Source organism: Schistocerca cancellata, chromosome 9 (assembly GCF_023864275.1).
Source record: "Schistocerca cancellata isolate TAMUIC-IGC-003103 chromosome 9, iqSchCanc2.1, whole genome shotgun sequence".
NCBI classification, from domain to species: Eukaryota; Metazoa; Arthropoda; class Insecta; order Orthoptera; family Acrididae; genus Schistocerca; species Schistocerca cancellata.
This window is the reverse complement of record NC_064634.1, coordinates 206,062,005-206,087,956: the sequence shown is the minus strand read 5'-3', so window position 1 is coordinate 206,087,956 and position 25,952 is coordinate 206,062,005. Positions and strand designations below refer to the sequence as shown.

At 39.8% G+C, this 25,952-nt stretch overlaps 2 protein-coding genes across 4 annotated transcripts in view; one reads left to right on the top strand and one right to left on the bottom strand.

Moving 5' to 3' along the window:
* Positions 1-16,597, top strand: part of LOC126101566 (isovaleryl-CoA dehydrogenase, mitochondrial) — a 67,485-nt gene extending 50,888 nt beyond the window's left edge. Inside the window, exon 8 of the mRNA XM_049912211.1 lies at positions 15,649-16,597. Coding sequence (XP_049768168.1) covers positions 15,649-15,782 — 134 coding nt within the window. The 3' untranslated portion in view covers positions 15,783-16,597. The remainder of the gene's footprint in view (positions 1-15,648) is intronic.
* The window catches only part of LOC126101567 (PDZ and LIM domain protein 3), a 384,428-nt gene continuing 374,604 nt past the window's right edge, over positions 16,129-25,952 (bottom strand). For all 3 annotated transcript variants that reach the window (XM_049912213.1, XM_049912214.1, XM_049912215.1), the window contains exon 9: positions 16,129-16,819. In XM_049912213.1, the coding sequence (XP_049768170.1) occupies positions 16,727-16,819 (93 nt within the window). In that variant the 3' untranslated portion in view covers positions 16,129-16,726. The remainder of the gene's footprint in view (positions 16,820-25,952) is intronic.

Genomic DNA, 25,952 nt, shown 5'->3' with positions numbered 1-25,952 from the left:
CATTTCAGACATCGAAAGAGCGCTTGCAGATGCCATGAAGAGCACAGGTAGCAGCCAACTGCAGATGGTGGCTATTGTCAGAACTAATGATGTGTGTCACTTTGAATCAGGAGAGGTCGTCTCTGGTTTTGGGCAGCTAGCTGAAGCAGTAAAGACTGCCGGTCTTGTTTGCCAAGTAAAGGCAGAGCTTGCCATCTGTAGCACCATTGACAGAACCAACTGTGGTCCTTTGGTACAAAGCCAAGCGGAGGGTCTGAATTAGAGGCACAGACGGTTTTGTGACCATTTAGGCTGCACATGCTCGACTTGCACCATAGGGTGGTGAGTTTCCGGGTTCCGCTTAATGGGTGGGGGAGTCCATTACACACAGGAAGTGGTTACATGGGTGTGTGGAGGAGACTGGAAGGTTTTTCAAGTTAGAGGGTCTTGGGAAACTACAGAAAGAATGGCAGTCTAAAAGGGGTGCAGACAAACACAGCAAAGTAGACCCATAAATAATCACTATTAAATGTATTTTATTGACAATGGAGACTGTTGATTTCTATGACTGCTCCTTTATAGGGTGTTTAATAAGAATGGCTACCAGTCACAACAGAAGATGATTTTATTTAACACACAACTGGTTTTGGGCTTGTGTTTCCATACGCAGTGCCGAAGATCACTGTTTAACAAATAATATGATGATGACTAAACAGACACAAATGAAACATTTGGAAGTGACTGTGTGATGTGTTGGAAAATATTATTGTACATTAAGCTGGTATATCCATATTGTTTTCGTATTACATTTATCACATTTTTGTACAAAAATATTTACTTTCTTTCTATATTAACTGTACATTAGTCACCATGTTAATTGTTGTTAATTGTTTGTGCATCCATATTATGTCTTTGGTAAAGTAGTGGTACTTTAGAAGTTGGCAACTTCAGACACACATGCATTCACAATGTGCTTCCACTTAAAAAAACCAGAGGTTATGGTCAAAGAGCTTAAGTCGAAGAAGTACAGAATGTTACATATAAAGCTACATAACATATTACAAATTATGAAAATGAAATTGTTATAACAATTGTTGAACCACACTGTCATAAGGTGAAGTAGTCTCTCTCTCTCTCTCTCTCTCTCTCTCTCTCTCTCTCTCTCTCTCTCTCTGTGTGTGTGTGTGTGTGTGTGTGTGTGTGTGTGTGTGTGTGTTTTTTTTTTTTTTTTTCAAAAAACTGCTAGTTGTGAGGAGAAAACAAACATTGCCATAAACAATTTATCCTATCACCCAATACAATATAAAATGGTATTCTTCAGATCTACACTTAATCATGTACCCAAGTCCCACTCTGTTCTCTTGATGAGCAAAAAGAAAGTAACATTATGAAACAAACTGCAGACAGTGATGGATACAATCCAGGTATAACTTATAAACTGCACAACAAAATGAAAGTGTGTACCCCCTCCTAAATCAGATTCACAACACACACACACACACACACACACACACACACACACACACAATTTACTCGCATCCCATGTAAATGAAAAATTTCAAACCAAATAGCTATCCTTTAATGTAACAGTGGTATTCAAATATCCATCAGTAGTAACACTAAGCTACATTAATACATCATTCATTGCAACAGGACAGACAGTCAGTGTCACAGCAAATCAGTCATTGCAAACATTTGTGGTCAATTGCCAACAATTCTACATAAGCCAGATAGGAAGGAGTTTCACTACAAGAAATCAGGAACACATGGATGCCTCCTGGCTCAATAATTTTGATAAATCCACTTTTGTAATACATCTAAAAGAATATGACCGCTCGGCCACATCCATTAAAGACAACCTACAGATGCTACACACTGTTTGCAAAGAAAAGAAAATGAATGTTCTTGAAGAGCTTGAAATTTATATCCATAGCTACAAATCACCACATCTAATTCTTGATGAACAAGTAGATCTTGCATACAAATCATTTCTACACATCTCTAATGAAATACAGGGTGTACATAAAGTCCGGGAACACTTTCAATTATTTATTGCACAAGAACCAAACATTATACAGATATCATACATATATCATTTTGAAGAAAAACCCTGAAAGTTTTTCCCCTTCATGTATACCGCCACAGCGTAGTTTGGTAATTTGCCAATAGTCAGCACTAGTCGCAAACATGGTGAGTTCAGGTGCAGAGCGATCTTTCAGTGTGTTGGAGTTTGATAAAAACAAGTGTGCTACAGCTGTTCAGTGGATGTTTAGAACCAAGTACAGTAAGAAGCCACCAACAAGGAAGGCCATTTATCATTGGCACAACAAATTCGTTAAGACAGGTTGCTTGTGCCTGGCTTAGAGAAGCAGACGTCCCAATGTGAGTGAAGTGAATGTGGAGCGCATACAAGAGACACTCCTAAGGAGTCCAATGAAATCGGTGCATCGTGCATCCCGTGAACTCAAAATGGCTCCAATGACAGTGTGGAAAGTCCTGTGGTGGAAGCTGTCTATGAAACCATTCAAATTGGAGCTGGTGCACTGAACAAGGAGCTGCCGCACCGATGGATTGGCCATGCTACAGAAGGGGACAACTGTTTCATGAAATGGCCTCCCTGATCACCAGATCTCACTCTGTCAGACTTTTTCTGTGGGTACGCATCAAAGATCTGGTGTATGTACCGCCTCTACCACGTAATGTAACAGAGTTCCGGGAGATAATATGGGAAGCGACTGCCACAGTCGACGATGTCTTGCTGGGACAGGTATGGTATTGACGTCTGCGAGGTCACTCATGGTTCGCTTATCAAATGTTTGTATAAAAAAAAACAAAAAAAAACAACTTTGAGTTTCTTTTCAAAATGCAATATGTCTGACATCTGTACAATGTTTAGTTCTTGTGCAATAAATAAGTGAAAGTGTTCCTGAACTTTATGTACACTCTGTATTTTAAAAATCAAAAAACTGTAATTCATGGCCCCCCACAACTAGCAGCTTTTTGAACCACACACACACACTTCATTTTCTTAATTTGTAACATGTTATGTAGCTGTATATGTAACATATCTGTGCTTCTTTGACTTAACCTCTTTGACCATAACCTCTGTTTGTCAAAAGTAAACACATTGTGAATGTGTGTGTGCATCTGAAGTGCCACTACTTTATCAAAGACATAATATGGAAGCACCAATAATTAACATGGTGGCTAATATACAATTAAAATGCAAAAAATGAAATATTTTTGCAAAAAAGTTGTTAATGTACTTTGAAAACAATATGGATACACCAGCTTTATGCAAGTATGATGTTATTTTAATCAAACAATGGAAAATCCAGAATAAAATGTAAAATATTATGAGAAGGAAAGTTGCTACTCACCATATAGCGTAGATGTCGAGTCACAGATACGCACAACAACAAAAAGACTCCCACAATTAAATCTTTTCGCCATTAAGGCATTTGTCAACAACAACACACACACACACACACACACACACACACACACACACACACACACACACACACATGCAAATCACACACGATTGCAGTGTCAGGCAACTGTAACCGCACTGGGAGCAGCAGGGAAAGGGCTGAATGAGTGAGGGCAGTGACTAACTAACCTTCGCTAGTCACTGTCCTTGCCCATTTAGCCCCTTCTTTGTTCCCCTTCCAGCACTACACAGCTGTATTTCCGCCATCACACCTAGTCTCTTTTTCTCCCCTTTTCTACTCCCCCCCCCCCCTCCATCCTTCTTCACCTCACCCCTGCCCTCCGTCTAACATGCATCAATTCACTGTCTGCCACCCCCACCATACTATCCCTCCCCCTCCCCGCTCCAGCCCCCTCCTTACCCCCACCCAGTTCCCACTCCCATCATCCACTGGTGCTGCTACTCCCAGTGTGGTTTCAGTTGCCTGAGACCGCAGTGAGTGTGTGTGTGTGTGTGTGTGTGTGTGTGTGTGTTGTTGATGAAGGCCTTAATGCCTGAAAGCTTTAATTGAGAGAGTCTTTTTGTTGTGTCTATCTAAGATGCACATCTCTGCTATATGCTGAGTTATGATGATAATTTTACACCACCTGTCACTTAGCCACTTCCGAATGTTTCATTTGTGTCTGTTTAATCTTCATCACGTTATTTGTTTTTTATTTAAACAATTGTTTCTTAATACTGAGTATGGAAACATGTACCTGAATGTAAACCATCAGAAGAAAAGCAGTCATGTGTTAAACAAAATCACCATCTGTTAACTTATATCGGTTATTGTTCTACACCATACAGTTGGTATCGTAGTGGTAAATTGTCATAGCCTTGTTGGAAAAGAACCAGAGCTACAACACTAACAGAAAGCACTGAAACTCAAGTAGTTACAGGTATGGGAAGCTAGCTAAGCCGGAATTAAATTCAGCCAAAATTTTTACAAAGGAGTTAACTGTGTTCAGAAATGATTTATTAAATACAGTTTGTGGTGGAGTGTTTATTGCTGTCAGGAGCAGTTTACCTTGTAGTGAAATAGAAGTTGATACTTCTTGTGAGCTAGTATGGGTAAAGGCTATACTTGACAACCGGGATAAATTAATAATTGGTTTCTTGTATCGACCCCCCCCCCCCCTCTCCCCCGCCACAACTCAAGATGATACAGTTGCTGAGCATTTCAAAGAGAACTTGGGTCTCATGTGAAATAGGTACCCCACTCATACAGTTGGTGGTGACATCAATCTGTCCTCAATATGCTGGTGAAAATACCTGTTTAAAGTCAGGGGTAGGAATAAATGTTTGAAAATTTTCTGAATGTGTTCTAAGAAAATTATTTTGAACAATTAGTTCAGGAACCCACTTAAAGGGTAAATGTTTGTCAAAACATACATGATTTCTTAGGGACACACAATGCTGTGTGGATATGGAGCATCATGATGGATACAGGGATTAGTGACCATAACATTCAAACCCCCAAAAATAAACACATAATACATCTATTAAAAAAAGCAGATAAAGATACACTTGAGGCCTTTCTGAGAGACAGTCTCCATGCCTTCCAACCTTAATATGTAAGCGTAGATCAGATGTGGTTTAAATACAAAGAAATAGTATCAATGGCTGTTGAGGGATACACTATGTGATCAAAAGTATCCAGAAACCCCCAAAAACATACGTTTTTCATATTAGGTGCATTGTGCTGCCACCTACTGCCAGATACTCCATATCAGCGACCTCAGTAGTCATTAGATATTGTGAGAGAGCAAAATGGGGCGCTCCACGGAACTTACGGACTTCAAACGTGGTCAAGTGATTGGGTGTCATATGTCTGTACGCAAGATTTCCACGCTCCTAAATATCCCTAGGTCCACTGTTCCACCTGTGACAGTGAAGTGCAAACGTGAAGGGACAAACACAGCACAAAAGCATACAGGCCGACCCCGTCTGTTAACTGACAGACCTTCGACAGTTGAAGAGGGTCGTAATGTGTAATAGGCAGACATCTATCCAGACCATCACACAGGAATTCCAAACTGCATCAGGATCAACTGCAAGTACTATGACAGTTAGGTGGGAAGTGAGAAAACTTGGATTTCATGGTCGAGCAGCTGCTCATAAGCCACACATCATGCCGGTAAATGCCAAACGATGCCTCACTTGGTGTAAGGAGTGTGAACATTGGACGATTGAACAGTGGAAAAAATGTTGTATGGAGTGACAAATCATGCCACATAATGTGGCAATCCAATGGCAGTGTTTGAGTATGCCATTTGCCAGCGTGAGTAGTGCCGACAACAAAATTCGGGGGCGGTGGTGTTATGCTGTGGTCATGTTTTTCATGAAGGGGGCTTGCATCCCTCGTTGTTTTGCATTGCACTACCACAGCACAGGCCTACATTGATGTTTTAAGCACCTTCTTGCATCCCACTGCTGAAGAGCAATTTGGGTGTGGCAATTGCATCTTTCAACATGATTGAGCACCTGTTCATAATACGCAGCCTGTGGTGGGGTGGTTCACGACAATAACATCCCTGTAATGGACTGGCCTGCACAGAGTCCTGACCTGAATCCTATAGAACAGCTTTGGGATGTTTTGGAATGCCGGCTTCATGTTAGGCCTCGCCGACAGACACAGACACGTCTCCTCAGTGCAGCACTCCGTGAAGAATGGGCTACCATTCTCCAACAAACCTTCCAGCACCTGATTGAATGTATGACTGTAAGATTGGAAGCTGTCATCATGGCTAAGGGTGGGCCAACACCATACTGAATTCCAGCATACCCGATCGAGGGCACCATGAACTTGTAAGTCATTTTCAGCTAGGTGTCTGGACACTTTTGATCACATAATGTATATGTAAAATAAATTAATAAGAAATGGTATTGATCTCATGTTATACTAAACAGGTCAGAGCACTGTTGCAGAAGCAACAAAAAAAGCATATCAAATTTAAAAGAACACAAAACTGTAAAGATTGGCGAAGTTTTACAGAAACTTGAAATGTATAACTTCAATGCAAGATGTTTTTAATATTTCCCACAATGAAACTCTGTCTTGAAATGTGGCAGAAAATCCAAAGAGATTCTGGTCGTATGTAAAGTACACCAGTGGGAAGACAGTCATCTCCACTGCACGATAACAATGGTGATCTTACTGATGACAGTGCCACTAAAGCAGAGTTTTCTGAAATTCCTTCACCACAGAAGACAAAGCAAAAATTCCAGAATTTGAACTGATAACAATTGCCAACATAAGTAACTTAGAAGTAGGTATCCTTGATGTAACAAAGCAGCTTATATCACTTAATAAAGACAAGCCAGCCCTCTGGTCCTCATTGTTTATAAAATAGCTCCATGTTTAACAAAAATATACAGCCAATCCCTCACTGAAAGATACGTATGTAAAGACTGGAAAGTCTCACAAATCATACCAATACCCAGGAAAGGAAATAGGAATAATCTGACAAATTACAGGGCCATATTGCTAACATCGATTCACAGTAGGATTTTATAACACATACTGTAGTAACCAAAACCAACTGCGGGAACGCCTTGGGCTGTGGATCGTAGCCGCCAGGCGGGGAAGCCGCCGGCGGTGGAGCACGCACCACCGGGTAAACACAAGAACGAGTTGGACGACAGGCCAACGACAACCGACCACGACCGACTATGACCAACACAACAAGGAGAGATAAACAACAGGGGCTTGTAGAAACCACAACACCAAACACCAACAGTAAATCCACTCGGAACCAGAGCCAAGCAATGTCAACAACAAGCAACGACCAGAACGCAGTACCGCCGAGGTAGAAACGCAATCCAGAGCGAGTACCAGACTGGCTGGACTAGGGCAGAGCGGGTCCCTATATACGAAACCGGAGGGAGCGGCTATTGACCGCTGTCTGCACATGGCGTAGCGGTGGCACCCTCGCTGCGCGAGAGCCACTGCGTGGAGTAGCCGCCATGGACGCGGAGCCCTCTATGGGCTGACCACGTCCATTTGTTCTGGCGCGTGTTCGACTTCCGCGGCGGGAGGTACTAGACATACTGTGTTGTAACATTATGAGTTATCTTAAAGAAAACTGTTTATTGACAAACAGCAAACATGTATGTAGAAAATTGTGTTCTTGTGGAACACAACTGGCTCTTTATTCTCATGAAGTAGTGAGTGCTATTGACGGGGGATGTCATATTGATTCCATATTTTTCAATTTCCAGAAGGCACTTGACACCTTATGTCACAAGCAACTTCTAATCAAATTGTGTGCCTGTGGACTGTCATGGTATGCTTATGGACTGTTCTCAGTTGTGTGACTTGTACTGTGACTTCCTGCCAGAAAGGTCACAGTTCATAGTAATTGACGGAAAGTTATAGAGTATAACAGAAATAATATCTGGCATTCTCCAAGGAAGTGTTATGGGCCCTCTGCTGTTCCTGATCTACAGAAATGATTAAGGAGAGAATCTCAGTAGCACTCATATTATTTGCAGATTATGCTGTCATTTACTATCTATAAAATCACCAGATGATAAACACAAATTGCAAAATGATTTAGACAAGATATCTGTATGAAGTGAAAAGTGGCAATTGGCTCTAAATAATGAAAAGCATGAAGTCATCTACTTGAGTACTAAAAAGAATGTGCTAGATTTCAGTTACACAATAAATCTCACAATTCTAAAAATTGTGAATTCAACTAAATACTTAGGAATTACAATTACGAATAACTTAACTCTGAATGATCACATAGATAATGTTGTGGGCAAAGCAAACCAAAGACTACAATTTGTTGGCAGAACAGTGAGAAAATGTAACAGTTCCACTAAAGAGACTGCCTACACTTTGCTTGTACGTGTTCTTTTGGAGTGTTGCTGTGTTGTGTGGGATCCACAACAGATAGGATTGATAAGGACATCAAAAAAAGTTCAAAGGAGGACACTCATTTTGTGCTATTGTGAAATAGGGGAGAGAATGCCACAGATATGATACGTGAATTGGGTGGAAGTCATTAAAACAAAGGCATTTTTCGTTGCAACAGGATCTCCTCATGAAATTTCAATCATCAACTTTCTTCTCAGAATGTGAAAATACTTTGTTGGTGCCCACTTATCTAGAGAGGAATGATCATAATAATAAAATAGTTGCTGCTGCCGCAGTTGTGCACAATGCCTACACCAATTATTTCTTAATGTTGGATGCAATAGATTTTGTAGCCTAAACTTAAATGAAAGGCCACAGTTGCTTGGACTTAATAAAGTGTGGTTTATCAAGGAAGTTTTGAATAACTTTTGAAAACATTCTGCACCACTACTGTATGTTGTGTGATGTGATACAGCTATTAGTAGTTCTTCATAAAACTGTGTAATATTCTGCCTACACCCCTTTCTTTATTTTTATTTTGCTTAGTATGGTTACTACATTGTGCTGGCACTCTAGTATGTGCCTTACGATGTCTTAACACTTCATCTACTCAATGAGCTGTTCCCTTTACTATATATCACTTCTGCAAATTTTTCACTGCTCCTTTTTCAGTCTGTGGTGACAAGTGAAAGGATGCATTATGTTTAAATGTGTCATGTTTAGCCCGTCATGTGTGACCTCATTGACTAGTTCTAAATGCTGTATGATTTGTCTTGTTGGTCACAAAGATTTGCTCAGAGATCTTCTCAGAGAGGGCCCCCGTAATGTTGGGGCCCACATTTAAACAGCTTTTTCCTATACAGTCATGATTTCACCCTTAATTGCTTTGCTGATGAACAAAATCATAGTGTGTGACAACCATACTGAACAAAATGGATGTCCTGTTAGTTTATGCTATATGTATATCATTACATGACAAAAGTAGAAACTGTCTGCATGAATAATGGACGATCCCTTTGTGCTTCTGTGACATAAGCAAAGATTTTGGTTATTAGAGGTTATCTGTCTTGAGCTGACTGCAATCTAATTAAAAAGAATTACACCAGATGCATTTTGCTTTTATTTACAAAGCATCTTCTGTATTATTGGTGTTTATTTACATAATCTGCTCCTTCTCTTCTTTCTAGCAGTGGTTGGTGTTAACAGGCTTCATGATTTTGGTATTCATTCTGTATAAAATCCTGTCTTAATGAGATGACGCAGCTCTCTGATGGGGAGTTTAACTTACCTATTGTATGCCAATTGGTTTCTGTGAATTTTTACGTAGCATAGAAGGTCACAGCAAGTAGTTACTCTTTCACATGGGACATGTGGCATGTTGATAAATAAATGTAATGGTTTTCACTAAAAATTTTATCTTTGTGTTCTCTCTGCACTGCAGATTTATGCTAATGTTTGCGCAAAGTTTTGTTTTGAAAGAGTCAAAGGATCAACAGAAGTATTTAAATGTTAAATCAAGCCTTTAACAATGATACTTATAGACAGACAGCAAACAAAAATATAGGGAGCCTGAATATACAGAAAGTTAATTGACTAAGATGTCACCAAAAAATGTAGGATTGCTGATTACATGTGGTAACATGGGGCTGTAGCATGGTAAATACTCCAAACATTTGTTTGATGAGTGCGACAAGGGATGTACCAAGGTTCCTTGCTAAGAGCAGACAACATTGTGTTCAGTTATGAAGGTGTGCATTGTAAAGCAGGGAGGAACTCTTAGCAGCAACACAGGCAGCAGTAGTACTTATTCATATTTGCCATTTAGTTTATATCAGGATCAGAATAACAAAGTGATTGACAGTTAGTTGTTTACAGTGCAACTACCGTAACAACAACCAATCAGAGAATGATTTGGTCACACTTTCTGTTGTGTCCACCATTGTCATATCTTTCCGCTACCTCAGCTGCCAGTCGTAGGCAATGCTTGTGGCAGAAACTTGATAATTGTTTTTAGTTTTCATTGTTTGCAATGTTCTCAGTGCTGCTTGGTTATTTTACGTTACAAAATGTCCTGAACCAGAAACAAAAGTGAGCAAAAAAGTGACAGGCTTATTGCCAGTCTCCTAAACAATCAAGTACTGTTTGTTAATGGGTAGCATGTGAATGTATTCAGAATGGAAATGCCTTGCCGTTGCTGCCACAGCCATACTGTGTCCACAGACAAATGCGTACCAACGACACTCCCTCCAATGCTCAACTGTATAGCAGTTATCTTAAGTACTGACAAGAAGTGAACAGTAAGTTTGTAGTTGTTTTATTTATTTTGTTCTAAGAGTCTGTGTATTTTACAGCCATATTTTATGTGCATTGCAATTTCGGCAGTTTAAATTGACTCCACCTGCATTTCCACAGTTGAATAAGTTTGTTTATTGTTGCAGTCTTCTTGTTTTTTTCTTAATTAGTCCTTGACTGCTTTGGTTAGTAACTTATTTTGGGATTTATTTTAGTGTTACGTAATAGGGTATGTGCTTGTTGACACAAGGTGAATTGATCACTATCTATCCAGCAGTGAGTGGTGGACATTGGTGCTTTCATGTGTTTCTAGAAGGAAGGTGAATGATGTAGAAACTGGCTTTATCACAGCCCTCTTATGACTAACCACAAATTATGACATGCAGGTATGACAACACATCTGGACCAGCAAAAGACATTTTGCCTGTTAGGGCTGTGGCCAGTTTTCCAGCCAAGTCCAGACAAGCATGGATAGTGGGCATGTAGGTCATTGGAAGCCTAGTGTTAGGTGGTTAACAGAGCTGCTAAGAGAAATAGCACACAGCTCAGGAAGGGAGGTCAGTATGCAGTTTAGATATTTGCCTGGAGACCTCACTGAGGTACGGAGGAGACTGTCAGTAGCTGCTGTGTATGCTAGGTGTAAGTATCTGCAAACCGTAGCTTGTCCTGAGGCCATGTGTGGTTCCTTGAATCAGTTGGCTGGATTGGTGAAGATAGATAGCTTCACAGGCAGGGTGCCTTACTGCAGCACCATATTCGAGAGTTGACTGTGGTCCTCTGGTTTGGAAGGTCTAAACCAAAGGCTCAGATGATTCTGGGACAATTTTGAATGTAAACTTCTGGACCTCTATGAGGTGGAGATTTGTAAGAACTCACCCAGTAGGTCAGGTGTGCAATACACAAAGTAAGCAGCTACTTTGATGACAGACTATGTGTGGTCTGCGTATGGGATGGGGTTTTTAAGCTAAAAGGTACACTAGAAGGCAACAATTGCCACGTAGTACAGGATGCCCCACATAAAACTGGTGCGCCTCACACCCGTGATTCAACTGATAATAAACTAACCAAAAAAGAATAGATAACATTACTGTTCAAAAATGTGTTATTACCTGTTTGTGAGAGATGCTGGGAGTGGTGGGTTTGGGTGTCGAGGCATCGCTGACATCGTGTGATGACATCACCAGCAACACACTGTAATTCTGCAGGTGTGTTGTTGTCCATTAATCTACTAATGTTCCATTTGAGATTGTCTGTTGTGTGGGGATTGTCAGCATACACTTTGCCTTTTTGGTGTGCCCATAAATAAAAATAACACAATGTTAAGTCTAGAGATCTTGGTGACCAGAGATCTCTACTGGCAGGTCTTTCTTTTCAGAGAACATGTTGGTGATGTGGACCATACTTTTGTTGGCAAGGGGTTCAAGTAACATTAGTACTAGATATTAATAGCCAGTTACAATAATGAATTCCTGATCCTCAAATTTCAACTCTTTTAGCATACTCACACAATAGGCTTTTAATTTCATACCTTTTAGTACACAATGACATGATGTATGAGAGGTAACAACCTGCTACAATAACCTGCTCACCAATACCAACTTGCAGGGACTTATAATGTTGATGCAAGTTCTGTCTGTAGATTCAGGGGATGTGACTGTTGGTCATCTATTCCACTGCTTATTCTGAACAGGTCCTACAGCCTTCAATTTCTTGTACATATCTTGAATAGAACTGGTCGTGATGAGTTTTCTACCAGTATACCTTGCTTGAAACATTTCTCTACATTCTTTCATGGAGCATGTCTTTATACAACACACCACAATATCAATTCGCTTTTCGATAGCAGGCTGTCCTGTTTCTGTAACAACTTAGCAATACGAGCTTCTCACAATAACTGATGCCCAAACACACAGATGCTCTCAACTTTCCAGTAAAATAGTTTTGAGGCAGTGTTGCCACTTCATAAACAGTTGGACTAGAGATGATTAACCAGTACATGATGTGTACTGGTTTTATGTGGGACAACCTGTAGGAGGAAGAGAAAGTGGGCTGAAACTATAAGTAAATAGCAGCAAATTCTAAATTAAAATTGGAATGTACGTCACAAGCATAGACAAATTGACACTAATTATGACAAATATATTGTCATAAAGAACTCTATACTGTCTGTTCGGTTTATTACAGATTCAAAAAGTGAAATAATTCTGTCATATTTAATCATCAAAGGTGAGTCAAACATAGTAATAAGTTGCTTTTATAGACCATCTGCCTCAAAGTATGTAATGAAAGATCACTTCAGAGAGAACTTGGAGAATTTTGAGAGTGATGTTAGGAAGTTGCTACAAAAGGAAAGAGAGCCTCGTTACAAATTTAAGTTACGTCGAAGCCTAGTTGACAAACAGAAGCTGGAAAAAAAACAAAAGGAATGTAAGAACAACAATGCGAGAAGCAGTCAATGAATTCAGAAATAAAATTTCTCTATGTAGTGTGGGCCAAATTCTAAGTAGTTCTGGTTGTACGGAAGGTTCATAAGCAGATAAAAATCATCTGCTCTGTCATTCTGTGACCACACATACATGAAAGCAGATGATGATTAAAAGAAGGCTGAAATACTGATGTTGGCTGTCTGAAATTGTGGAAAGGAAAATCAACTAGAGTCACTCAAAAATGGAAAGTGTTCTTGACAGGATGAGACACCTGTGAGATTCTACAGAGATTATGTGCAGGAACTCTTCCCTCTTCCCTCTTCTCCACTCAGTTTACTATAGGCAATTGGGGAAAAAAATCACAAATCATTTCTGTTTTCAAAATGGGTCATCAGACAGATACACGTAATTGTACACTCTATTACTGACATCAAAATGTTGAATTTTGTAGCAAGTTATATGCTCATGCATTAGGACATTTTTGACAGACAAAATTTTTCTTAAGCAAAGTCTGCGTAGATACTGCAGACAGGAATTGCAAAACAACTCGCTATGTTCATCGATGAGATATGGAATATCAGGTCAAAGACTATTAATAGAACAAGAAACTGACATGTAAAACAGCTTTGAGTGCACTCCAAGGAAGTGTCCCATTTAGTGAACTGCAGGAGGACCTGTAGAAGATACACATCTGGTGTAGGGTCTGGCAGTTGACCCTGAATGTAAATAAATGTAACATGTTCTGCATAAATAGGTGAAGAGATCCAATACTTTTCAATTACACTATTGGTGACAAATCACTGAAAACAGTAACTACCTTGAGATACCTAAACATAACAGTGTGGAGTGACGTGAAGTGGAATGACTACTTGAAACAAATTGTAGGAGAAGTTGATGGCAGGCTGAGATACGTTGGGAGAATATTAAGAAAATGTAATTCATCCACTAAAAAAGTGGCTTACTAAAAGCTTTTAAGAAGATGACCCTTACCGAACTGGATCAATACAACAGATGAAGAAGGTCCATCAGTTTTTGCCACATGATCATTTAGTCAGTGCAGAATTGTTATGGAGACGTTCAACAAACTCTTGTAGCAGTTTGTTTAGTTGTCATAAATTTCTTGGTCTGATCCTTAGCATATTTCTTTCTAGTTATTGTGGCATCTAAAGCCTCAAATGTAGAATGATTTCCCTGCTCTCTATTGTTTTGTTTAAGGCAAATGTAATATTCTTTATCTTGTTCCAACGTTTTAGATGATTTTTCATTATCAACTTTTTTTATCATTTACTATTAAACTTGTTGTTTGCCTCATATATGTGTCTTATTAATTTTGAAAGTTATTTCAAAATGTGCTTAAGCAGGTAAAACTGTATATAATAGTTGGATGATAGTAATCCAGAAAAGTTATATAATTGTAATTACTTCACATCCAAGTGTCTCACTTATGAAATAAGGTGGACAAAGAAAAATAGGTAATGTGATGAAATGTCTGATAAATTAGTAAAAAGAATAAGATGATCAAATTCCTGATTCAGATGGAGCATTAAGTTCAACACAGGTTTTATTAGAACAGTGTATGATAAAGAGATTGTACAGATACTCTTTACCCCATAGATATTAACAGAGGAGTAATGGGCAGTATGGAAAATTCTCTGCAGAAAGTGCTAGATTCCCACTAGAATTAAAGTCTTTCTGTAATATGTGTCTAGGCAATATTCCTCAGTAACTCTTCAAATTTTTTTTCCACATTCTGTCCAGTTGTTCTGGGGATACTGTCTTTAAATTACTTGTGGTGGGGGAAATGATATTCCTAAAAAAATACTACACATACTGTACAGGAACACAGTGAAATAAGCTTTCCATCACGATGTAATGCAACATGTGAAGATTTATGTAGGCACTGTTTGTGCACGTTTCTGTATTCTGTATAGTCTTCGTGCTTTTAATGAAAAATAAACTTGCTCTCTACGAATGTCTACATGCTGCATAGCCACTGATTTCAGAGTTGTGATGTGGAAGCACGAGTATAAGCTTATGCTGCAGTCAGTAGATACTATATGTGATATATTTGGGTCGAGAGAATGGGGATCTGCCTGTTCGCTCTTCAGTTTACAGACTGACAAAATGTGAAGGAATTTGAAAGGTAGCACAATGAGTCTTCCTGCTCTCTAATAAGGCACAGTTCCTTGTTTCGTCTTTTATTACACCTGACAACAAATTCTGGTTTAATTTTTACCTTGTCCAATTTCAGCTGTAATCTGCACTTATCTTTTCATCAGTGTTGCACCATAATAAGCCTCATAACAGAGTTGAATGTATTGTTGGAATTGGATAAGATGAATATTATTAATATGAAGATGGCTGTAGATCACAGCTAAAACGAGTCACTATAAAAATAAAACCAATGTTTTCACCAGGTGTAATAAAATAAGAAAAGAATATTTTTCAATCATGGTCTCTCCAAACTGTTAATTGTCATATCTTAGGAAAGGAAGAGGTCTTTTCTAAGTTTATTTTATTGTAAAAACTAGAGAAAGTGTACAAGTAGCTTGTATAATGCTGCTGTTATAATTCCAGTGTGATGATCATATTTAATTTTCATGCTGCTGCAGGTGGAAATGGATATATAAATGACTATCCAACTGGCCGTCTTCTGAGGGATGCAAAGCTGTATGAGATAGGAGCGGGCACTACTGAAATCAGAAAACTTGTGATTGGCAGAGCTATCAATGCTGAATACAAATAACAGACAAGCCATATAACCATATCGGATTGTGCTTTTTATATGTGGTGGTTTTTCAATTAAGAATTTGTACAAATTTATTTTATATGCCATGTATATTTTTATCATTTATTGTATCTTGACAATAAGTTGTGATATATGAAACCATAAAAATCTTCTCTTTACTTATGGCTATTGTTTTAAGAAAAATATATGTTGGAAAGTTTACATAATTATATAGAAAGAGAAAAATGTATATAATTCAGATGTTAAATCTTGGAGAAAGATTTCAAAGGTCAGGCCATTGTTATGAAATATCTAAGTGATATATTTGAATATCCAACTGTGGTTACGAGACTCAAGAAAACAATTATTAAAACAGAACAGAAATTTATTAACGGAAACTATTTTGTGGCAGGATATACAAAGCTGTCCAGTACAGATTTATAAGCAAAACATTCCACTGCGTTAAAACTATTTTCACAGTTCATATTTTTATACAGACATTGATTATAGTTTCAGCTCACTCAATAAACAAAAATATATCATTCATCCAGAAAAAGATCAGATGTGTCTCATTGCTCCACTTCTTTACTGTTTCCATTCCTCATATCCAAGCCAGACTGGCCTCTCTCCCAACAGTTATATGCCAGATATGATTACTCACATATTGAGAAATACTAGCATATGTGCATAGCATTTTCCCCCTCATTTACTGACTAGAATGTACACTCATTGACATATGTGCAGGCGGGATAGTTTAGTGCTGAGGACCACAACACAGATTGGTTATGTAGGCAAGTCTAAATCTAGCCATATCAAATATTTGAACACAATGGCTTTATATAAAAAGGATATTTTCATTGATGTGAAATCTCTGTGGTTGTCGCACAGTGTCATTTATGTTTTGAGTTAAACTGATGTGCACAGAGTGGATTTCACTTAATTTGTATCTTACAATATTGCAGTTAAAAGTCTGACTGTCCCAAGACCTGGTACATCAATCTCTTGAAGCTTCCACTTTGTTGTATTGTTTCTTCATAATTGCCAAGAGAGTTGACCTGCAAAAGTGATAAATCAACTAATTAATTCATTAATAGTATGATCATTTGTGAGATGTTGAAGAGCATTATAAATAATGTACATGCGAAGCAAATTTGTTGCAAACAGGAATACCACACAGTCAGGAGAATTTCACTGACCAATTTTTAGCAGTGGAAAATATGAGTTACACTTACATCTACAGTAATCTGGTTATCATCATCACATTATTATGGAATCTAAATGCTTTAAAGTTTTAAGGAATCTTTGGTGACTTGAAGCCTTGCAGTTGATGGCACCTCAGCATCTTGGGTGCCAGGAAACAAAATCAGTTTCCATCAAGAGAATAAGTGGTCTCAAATCAAGGGCACATGTTACAGATAAGTCACACACATCTACTGCTTCATAAAGAGGAGCAATATATTAATATGTAGAAGTATTAAATGGATGTGATTACTAAAATGTAAGAAAAGACAGATTTCTGTGAAAATTGTGGTTCTGTCAGTACTAGTGTGTGAACCTTATTTTGTGTGACAGGCAGTCAAATGACACAAAAGCAAGCAGACCCATTTGGTAGTGATGTGTGTTAATGAAGAGACCTCGTACTGTGCCAAAGCAACCTTACAGAAAGTTTGGTAGCTGTTGTGCTGATGTAAGAAGCAGGAGGATGTCATATTTTGAGCAGTATATGACATAAATTGTTAAAATTGCTGGTCTCCTTGTAATGAAACATGTTTCACCAGTGGGGGAACAAGTCCCTTCTCAAATCCCTTGGTCTCTCCCAGAACCTCAGGTTACTAAATTAAGGCTGGGTACTGTCTCCTTTCAGAGAGAATTTCTGCAGTTGTTGCACACCATATTCAGCCTATTACCCGTAACGTACCCTCCTACATTAAGGACACTAACCATTTCCTTTAACAACTTTCCATATTTCCTGTCCAGTCACCACCCAATGCCCTGTTTGTCACAGTCAGTTCCTCCTCCCCTATATTGGCACCTCCAATGCTGAAGACCTTGCCATTGCTGAACACTGCCTTTTCTATAATCCAATTGACTTCAAACACACAACCTTCTTCCTGGTTACCATGACCAATATATCTTAACCCATAATTAGTTCTCTTTTGAAGACAAATCTGCCACTTGGATGTCTCCATCAGTACCTCCATCGCACCTAACCTACAAATGGCCAACAATACCACCATTTTGACAGCTTGCACCCATACACATCACGATGCTCCTAGCATGCAGCCTAGGCCCCTGTGGTCAATGTATCTGGAGTGATGAAAAATTCGTCTCCAAATATATTGAGGATCTTGCTGACTGAGGCATTTCAAGACTGGAATTATCCTCTCCACCTTATCCAGAAACAAGATATCCAGCACATTGTCTACCCAGTCTCCAAGCATCCCCCTAATGCCCAATGATCAGCTGCAAAGGAGCAACCCTTTGTGACTCAGTCCCACCCAGGACTGGAACAACTGTATCATGTTCTCCACTGGGGCTTTGTCAACCACAGATTGTGCCCTGAAATGAGAAATATCCTCCCTACTCCTTTGAAAGTGATATTCCATCACCCACCCAACCTGTGCAGTATCCTTATTCTACCCCTGCTCTCAACCCCTTGTCCCATGGCTCACATCCCTGTAAAAGACCTAGATGCAGAACTTGTCCCATACATCCTCCCACTACTACCAACTTAAGTTCAACCTCTATGCAGCAATCTGCCAGGGTATGACCACTAACAGGCCGTCTGTCTGCATGATAGGCCACTGTCAAACTGTGGCTAGTTGCCAAGCATGCCAAATGCAACATGACATATTTGACTTCCATGGCTTCTTCACAGCCCATGCCATCTGGATCCTTCGTATCAATGCCTGTTATTCTGAAGTGTGCAGATGAGAATGTTCCCTCCATTTCCATAACACCACTTGTCTGTGCCCTCCACTTTCCTCTGTTCCCTTCTGTGCTTGCATCTTAGCCTCACACATGCCTTCAAATGCCCCCCCCCCCTTCACCCATCTCACCTGTATATTTCTTTCTGTTTTGCTGTCTCTCCTCTTCTCCCCCCCCCCATTCCCCATCCCCCCCTCTCTCCACAACCAATCTCACAATGTAGCATCTAGCAGTCCACCATCCTGCCACTGCCATGTCTCTCTCTGTACACTCCCACAAGCAGCACTACTGCATCTTCACACACCCCTGTCCTGCTATTTGTCCCCTTCTCCACTCCTCAACTCTTCCATACCCCCTACCACCCACTGCAACCAAGATCACTACTTGCTTCAGTGAGGCCATAATGTTCTTAGAGACAGCAGTGGCCATGTGTGAAGGGGCTTTGTCAGATAGCTAAAATAAATCTGTATTGTCACAAAAGAAATGAGGCTGTTTATATTACCGTATTTACTCGAATCTAAGCCGCACTTTTTTTCCGGATTTTGTAATCCAAAAAACCGCCTGCGGCTTAGAATCGAGTGCAAAGCAAGTGGAAGTTCTGATAAATGTTGGTAGGTGCCGCCACAACTAACTTCTGCCGTCGAATATATGTAGCGCAACACAGGCATGCTTTGCAGGCACAAAGATAAATACCGGCGCCAAAACCTCTGCGTCAGTAAATAAATGTAAAAAAAAAAAGGTGGAAGACGAGCTTTTTTCTCCGCCCCGAGTTTCGACCACTGCATTTTCATACATTAACCAACGAAGTAAATACAAATTCCGTATTGATCATCTTCGAATGTAGCAGCATTCCAATGTACAACGAAAATCCGACTGACAAGACTTTGGGAGGTTTGTCAATATGGCCAACTCTACGTTCTGAATTTTTTCATACCTGTGAGAAGAGATGGTTGCTAATAGGAACTTTTATGAATTGTGAATCACATGCAGTATTCTCTTATAAGAATAATACGAATATAAACATTTTGCCATGTATTGTTTCGTGTTTGCTGCTATCTCACTTAAATCCTGTCTGCCTAATAAACTACGAAACTAGAGTGAGACAACAGCAAACGTGTAAGAATATACTTATCATGTCATGTTTATATTCATATTATTCTTATGCCTGATAGTGATAGTCAGAAATGAAGCACAGTAGTTGACTAGATTTTTAAATCTAAGATGACTCTAATTTCTGTGCAGAATGTAATGTACTAAAGAGGCGCCTGCAAAGATTTTCAAACGGAGAAAAATTTTCGCTAAACTCTCCTTCAGAACATCTTCTATCATACGCAGTCTATTATTTAGTTCTTGTTGATCATTATCAAAGAAAGCAGCAGTGTGAGTAACAACAAATAGCAGTCTCTTGCCGTTGTTTCTGTTATGAGACAATTCCTCTCTTTTTTTATTTTTTATTGTAAGCCGCGGTAGCGCGCACAAAAGCAAGCCATACCACGACAAACAATGCATGACTCAGTACAGTAATGCATTTTCAGCTCAGAGTGACGTAAACACCTATAACAAAGAGAACGGCACTTATCAGATCAAACAAAAATATGCAATCAAGACAAAGCCAGACGAAGCACGTGAAAAAGGAAGGGTACCCGTAAAAATAAGGACGGAGCGCCTGACGCATAGCAAAGACTACCTGGTTAAGCTTAACTGCTAAGCTTACGACTCGAACCAAACTACTGTAGCTGTATCGTCATTCATTCGGCCGAAATTGTGTCTCATATTGCAATGGACCAACTTTGTTTCGATTTGGAGGTGCGGCCTAAAACTTTTCTCTCCTCTTCAATTTCGAGTCTCAAATTTCAGCTGCGGTGTAGATTCGGGAAATTTTTTTTCCCTTGATTTCGAGTCTCATTTTTCAGGTGCGGCTTAGATTCGAGTAAATACGGTACTAAGGAACTGTTAGTCAAGATGTCTTATTGCTTGACTATTCCTTGACCTCGAACCACTTCTTGATGAAAAATCCTCATCAAAACTGATCAACTCCGAGGCAGTGAACAGGTAGTTTACTAATTCTTGTTCTTGTTCTTAACTGGAAGATTGTTGTATATACAGACTGCCTCAGAAAATTGGATTTTTGCAGCAAATTTGTGTACCTGTCTAATATGCTGGTGTGCAAAAATTAAGGATGAAAGCAACTTTTGTATTGTGTGTCACTGTCAACGTAACACTGCTCAATGAAAGCTATAGTATATATGATGGTAGTATCTGTTCCCGAAAGAACAGTTACCGTTGACGACCATGCATCTTTGCAAGAAATGAAATGATAATTAAATGGACACCCTAGCTGCAAACAGGCATTGATGTACTTCATGTACATCTATTAGGCGCACTAAGAATGTTGTGGTGTGGACATGTCTGGAATGTGGGGCTCATGGGGAGTGTGCAAGGGATAAGTCCCTGCAGGCACACTATCCTCTGTGCCCTCGGTGGTTCAGATGGATAGAGCATCTGCCATGTAAGCAGGAGATCCCGGGTTCGAGTCCCGGTGGGGGCAGACATTTTCAACATGTCCCTAATGAAGTACATAAACGCCTGTTTGCAGCTAGGGTGTCCATTTAATTATCATTTCATTCGAAAGCTATTGTATAGTACAGTAGGTAACTGAAATAAATAAGCAATGAGATGAACAGAAATGACACTTTTATTGAAAGACAATAATTACACTGAAGTTACTGTGATTTACGATGGTACCCTGAGCATTAAAAAAGGGTGGATTTGTGTGATCACAGTGGACAGCAATGCACAACTTCCAGCTACTTCCATGTTGGCCACAATGTAGGTAAGCTGTGTTTGGGTGTTCCATTCCTCCAACAGCACTGTTGACAATTGCTAGATGATTGATGGTGCATGTGGACATGCTGCAGTATCTCTCTGCAACACATCCAACACGTGCTTGAAGGGGCTTAAGTCAGGGAAACAGGTATGGCAGTATATTCACCAAATATCCTCTTATTCCAAGAGCTCATGCACCTACACAGTTGATGCGGTTGTGCATTTTCATCCATAAAAATTAAGTCAGTCTGAATGAACCCCTGAAAAGATACACATTGGGAACGAGTACAGTGTTGCAATAACATTGACTGGTGAACATTCAAAGATTTGAGGGTCGGTGCACACATACAACATTATAGTCTCCCCACACCATAACACCTGGACCACCAAAATGATAATGTTCAGCATAGTTCCTGGGTGCATTATTACCTTCATATGGTGAATAGACTGGTTCGCCTATTCGCTCCTGACTTAAATTCCATTGAGCATGTGCGGGATGTTTTGAGGAGATGCACTGCAGCACATGTGCCAACAACCAGCTAGCAGTTGTCAACTGTGCTGATGGAGCAATGGAACATCCCACCACAAGAACTCCTTACCAACCTTGTGGCCAGCATGGGAACATGTTGCAGAGCATACATTGCCATCCCTTGTGATCACAGACCCTATTAAGAAACAAGTCACATCTTTTGTAACATCCGCCCCCAGTAGCTGAGTGGTCAGCATGACAGAATGTCAATCCTAAGGGCCCAGGTTTGATTCCCGGCTGGGTCAGAGATTTTCTCCGCTCAGGGGCTGGGTGTTGTGTTGTCCTAATCATCATCATTTCATTCCCATCATTGCGCAATTTGCTGAAGTAGCATCAAATCAAAAGACTTGCACCTGGTGAATGGTCTACCCAACAGGAGGCCCTAGTCACACGAAATTTACATTTATTTATCTTGTGTAATGTCCAGGGGACTATCATAAATTATGAATGACTTCAGTGTATTTATTGTCTTTAAATAAAAGTGCCTTTTCTATTCTTCTCATTGCAAATGTCTTTCAGTTACCTTCTGTACAATAATATAGCTGCTCTCTCTATGTATGGTCCAAGTTGTTTAAAGTTATTTTACTTGGGAAGTGACACATCCTACTATATTTACTTTTATACCAAGTTCTGCACAACAGTGTATGTTCAGTTACAGGATGTTGCTTTTGAAGTAGGACCCACTTGAGTCCACACATGCTGTCTGCAGTCTTTCCTTCCACTGCTCAGGAAATTCTTTTAGACTGTGCGGGAGCTCCAGCTGTATTTGCCTTGCTGTGGAGCATAAATGGCATATCTGTAGTAAACTGCTCGTTCTCTGTCACTGAGTTGAATGAATGTGATGGGAACATCGTCACTTTAAGGCACTTTAGGGTGGAAAAAGAGCTGCATCACAAGAAGCCACAACAGTTAACAATGTGAGCACTCTGGTCTGTTTTCTTTCAGAATAGAATATGCCATCAGTGACGTAGGAAATGTTGCACTTGTAGCCCATCATAGCCAGTTGCCATACTCCAACACATCTTAAGCGCCTATCGATAAGTATAACAGTTTCGGTTTGAAAATAGCCATGCTTTTCATTGTGAAATATACCTTTTCCCATTGTCTTAGAATTTTTGGTAAATGTAAATGAATGGGAAAGGGATGGCACTTGTATATTATTCTACTTTATTATTCTACTTTATTATTTAACCAACCTGTTTTCTATTGTTAGGCAATCATCAGATGTATAAATTTTGTGAGATCAAAGATTTTTAAAGCAAGTGGATCCAAAGATTCTTTCAATTGGTTTTTAAAGTTGACAGTAATAATGTTTGATGTAAAACTAAAGTGAAAAGAATTATTTTGATAAAAATGTGAAAAATAACTATTTAGCTTAGATAAAATATATAACATATGATTTAATGAATGACATGACAAATTACAACAATTGTTCAGAGACTAAAATAAACTGAACAAAATACAGTAAACTTTGGTGACATGTTTCCAAGGCATGAATTGACAAATCAATACTGTCTTCAACAAGTGTAGTATTACAAATGGGACCAAAATGGTAAATGAGATAACATTAATAATGCGATGTGAAATTACAGTGAAATCACCATAACTGAAATAAAGTAAAATACGGAGCATACAAGTAGGAGTTGTAATATGTGATGTAATTGGATGGGTTTACCTTTTCTTTTTTTTTTTTTTTTAAAAAAAAAAAAAGGCTTGGAATTCACAGACATGTAACTTTTATTTAACACACAAATGGTGACAAGAACCTTTCTGCAATTTTACACCACTATTGAGGCAGTTTGATCTGCATCTATAACTGCTTGATTTACACATTTATCTCTCAGCTCACCATCCAGTCAAACTACTGCCGCAGTGCAGTTTCTTGCAATTTTATTGCACTGATGAGGCTCTCTTATCTGCATCTGCTTCAGCTTCCACAACTAGTGAATCTCAGAGTTTCTCTTTCATTCCACCACCCATTTGATCTACTTTATATTTAGTTCCCCACACACATTATCTAGTGCAGTACATAACCTTCCTGCAGGTGCCAAAATTTTGCAGATAGACTTCAGTTCCAGATTTATTTCAACAACTACTTTGTAAATAGATTTAATTCAGCAACGGTACTTTCCATAACCAACTACCACACACTAGCACAAAATGACAAAAATGAAGCCGTACTAGCTGTCAGGTGCCAATGATGACACTTTCAGAGTTACTTACTTTGCCACCACACACTTGGTTACACTTGGAGCAGCTGCTGATAGAAGTTCCAAGTTTGGGCAAGTAGTCATGCATTTATTACTTTCCCTTATTTCAAGATGGTTCATATGTCTCCCTTAGTGGATGTCATGTGGGATTTCCTGTTGCACCGTTTAACAGTGGCCTTCATTAAGCAGGTGGTTTGTAATGATGGTCTTCTTTTCTGTTTCCAACTTCTGTCATGTTCCTTCAAGTGAGTGGATTGCTGTGCCAGACTGGCATACATAGAATTCACAATAGCTACAAGTGATTTTATATATTCAACCCTTTTTCCAAAGCAGATGTGGTATCCTGCTATTAGGCAAAATTTTTTTCAATAGTGTTGTGGAAATCGGCCCTTGCACGAAAGCTGCCCACAAAAATGTAATTTTTCAGGGGGTCATAGATCAGGATCTTAATGATCACAAGGATAAGGGGTCAAGTGTTTCAAATAGCCCTTGGCGTCATGACCTTTTGTCTACATATCAGAACAATGGGCATATTGTAGCTATCCTATAGTACAGTGTCAAAATTCAAACATTACACACTTCCTCCCCCTCTCCCACCCCACTAAAGCAAACTGAGCAAATTGGTTGGCTCTTCTGCATTAGGTGTGTTCTAGGAAGGACCTTAGCTGCTGCTAACAGCACCATTTGTTTGTGGCCAGTTCCTGAGAAAACATCGAAACCAGTTGTGGGGATAGCCACTTCCTATAATTTCTATTCATGGCAGTGTCAAAATTTTTAGCTTATACTGTTCTTGAGAAACCTTGAAACTTTTTTTATCATTATCCGAGATACAGAGGTTCAAAGTTGCCATACTTATGCATGTAAAATGTGTATACACTCCTGGAAATTGAAATATGAACACCGTGTGGTGGGATGTCCCAGGAAGGGGAAACTTTATTGACACATTCCTGGGGTCAGATACATCACATGATCACACTGACAGAACCACAGGCACATAGACACAGGCAACAGAGCATGCACAATGTCGGCACTAGTACAGTGTATATCCACCTTTCGCAGCAATGCAGGCTGCTATTCTCCCATGGAGACGATCGTAGAGATGCTGGATGTAGTCCTGTGGAACGGCTTGCCATGCCATTTCCACCTGGCGCCTCAGTTGGACCAGCGTTCGTGCTGGACGTGCATACCGCGTGAGACGACGCTTCATCCAGTCCCAAACATGCTCAATGGGGGACAGATCCGGAGATCTTGCTGGCCAGGGTAGTTGACTTACACCTTCTAGAGCACGTTGGGTGGCACGGGATACATGCGGATGTGCATTGTCCTGTTGGAACAGCAAGTTCCCTTGCCGGTCTAGGAATGGTAGAAAGATGGGTTCGATGACGGTTTGGATGTACCGTGCACTATTCAGTGTCCCCTCGACGATCACCAGTGGTGTACGGCCAGTGTAGGAGATCGCTCCCCACACCATGATGCCGGGTGTTGGCCCTGTGTGCCTCGGTCGTATGCAGTCCTGATTGTGGCGCTCACCTGCACGGCGCCAAACACGCATACGACCATCACTGGCACCAAGGCAGAAGCGACTCTCATCGCTGAAGACGACACGTCTCCATTCGTCCCTCCATTCACGCCTGTCGCGACACCACTGGAGGCGGGCTGCACGATGTTGGGGCGTGAGCGGAAGACGGCCTAACG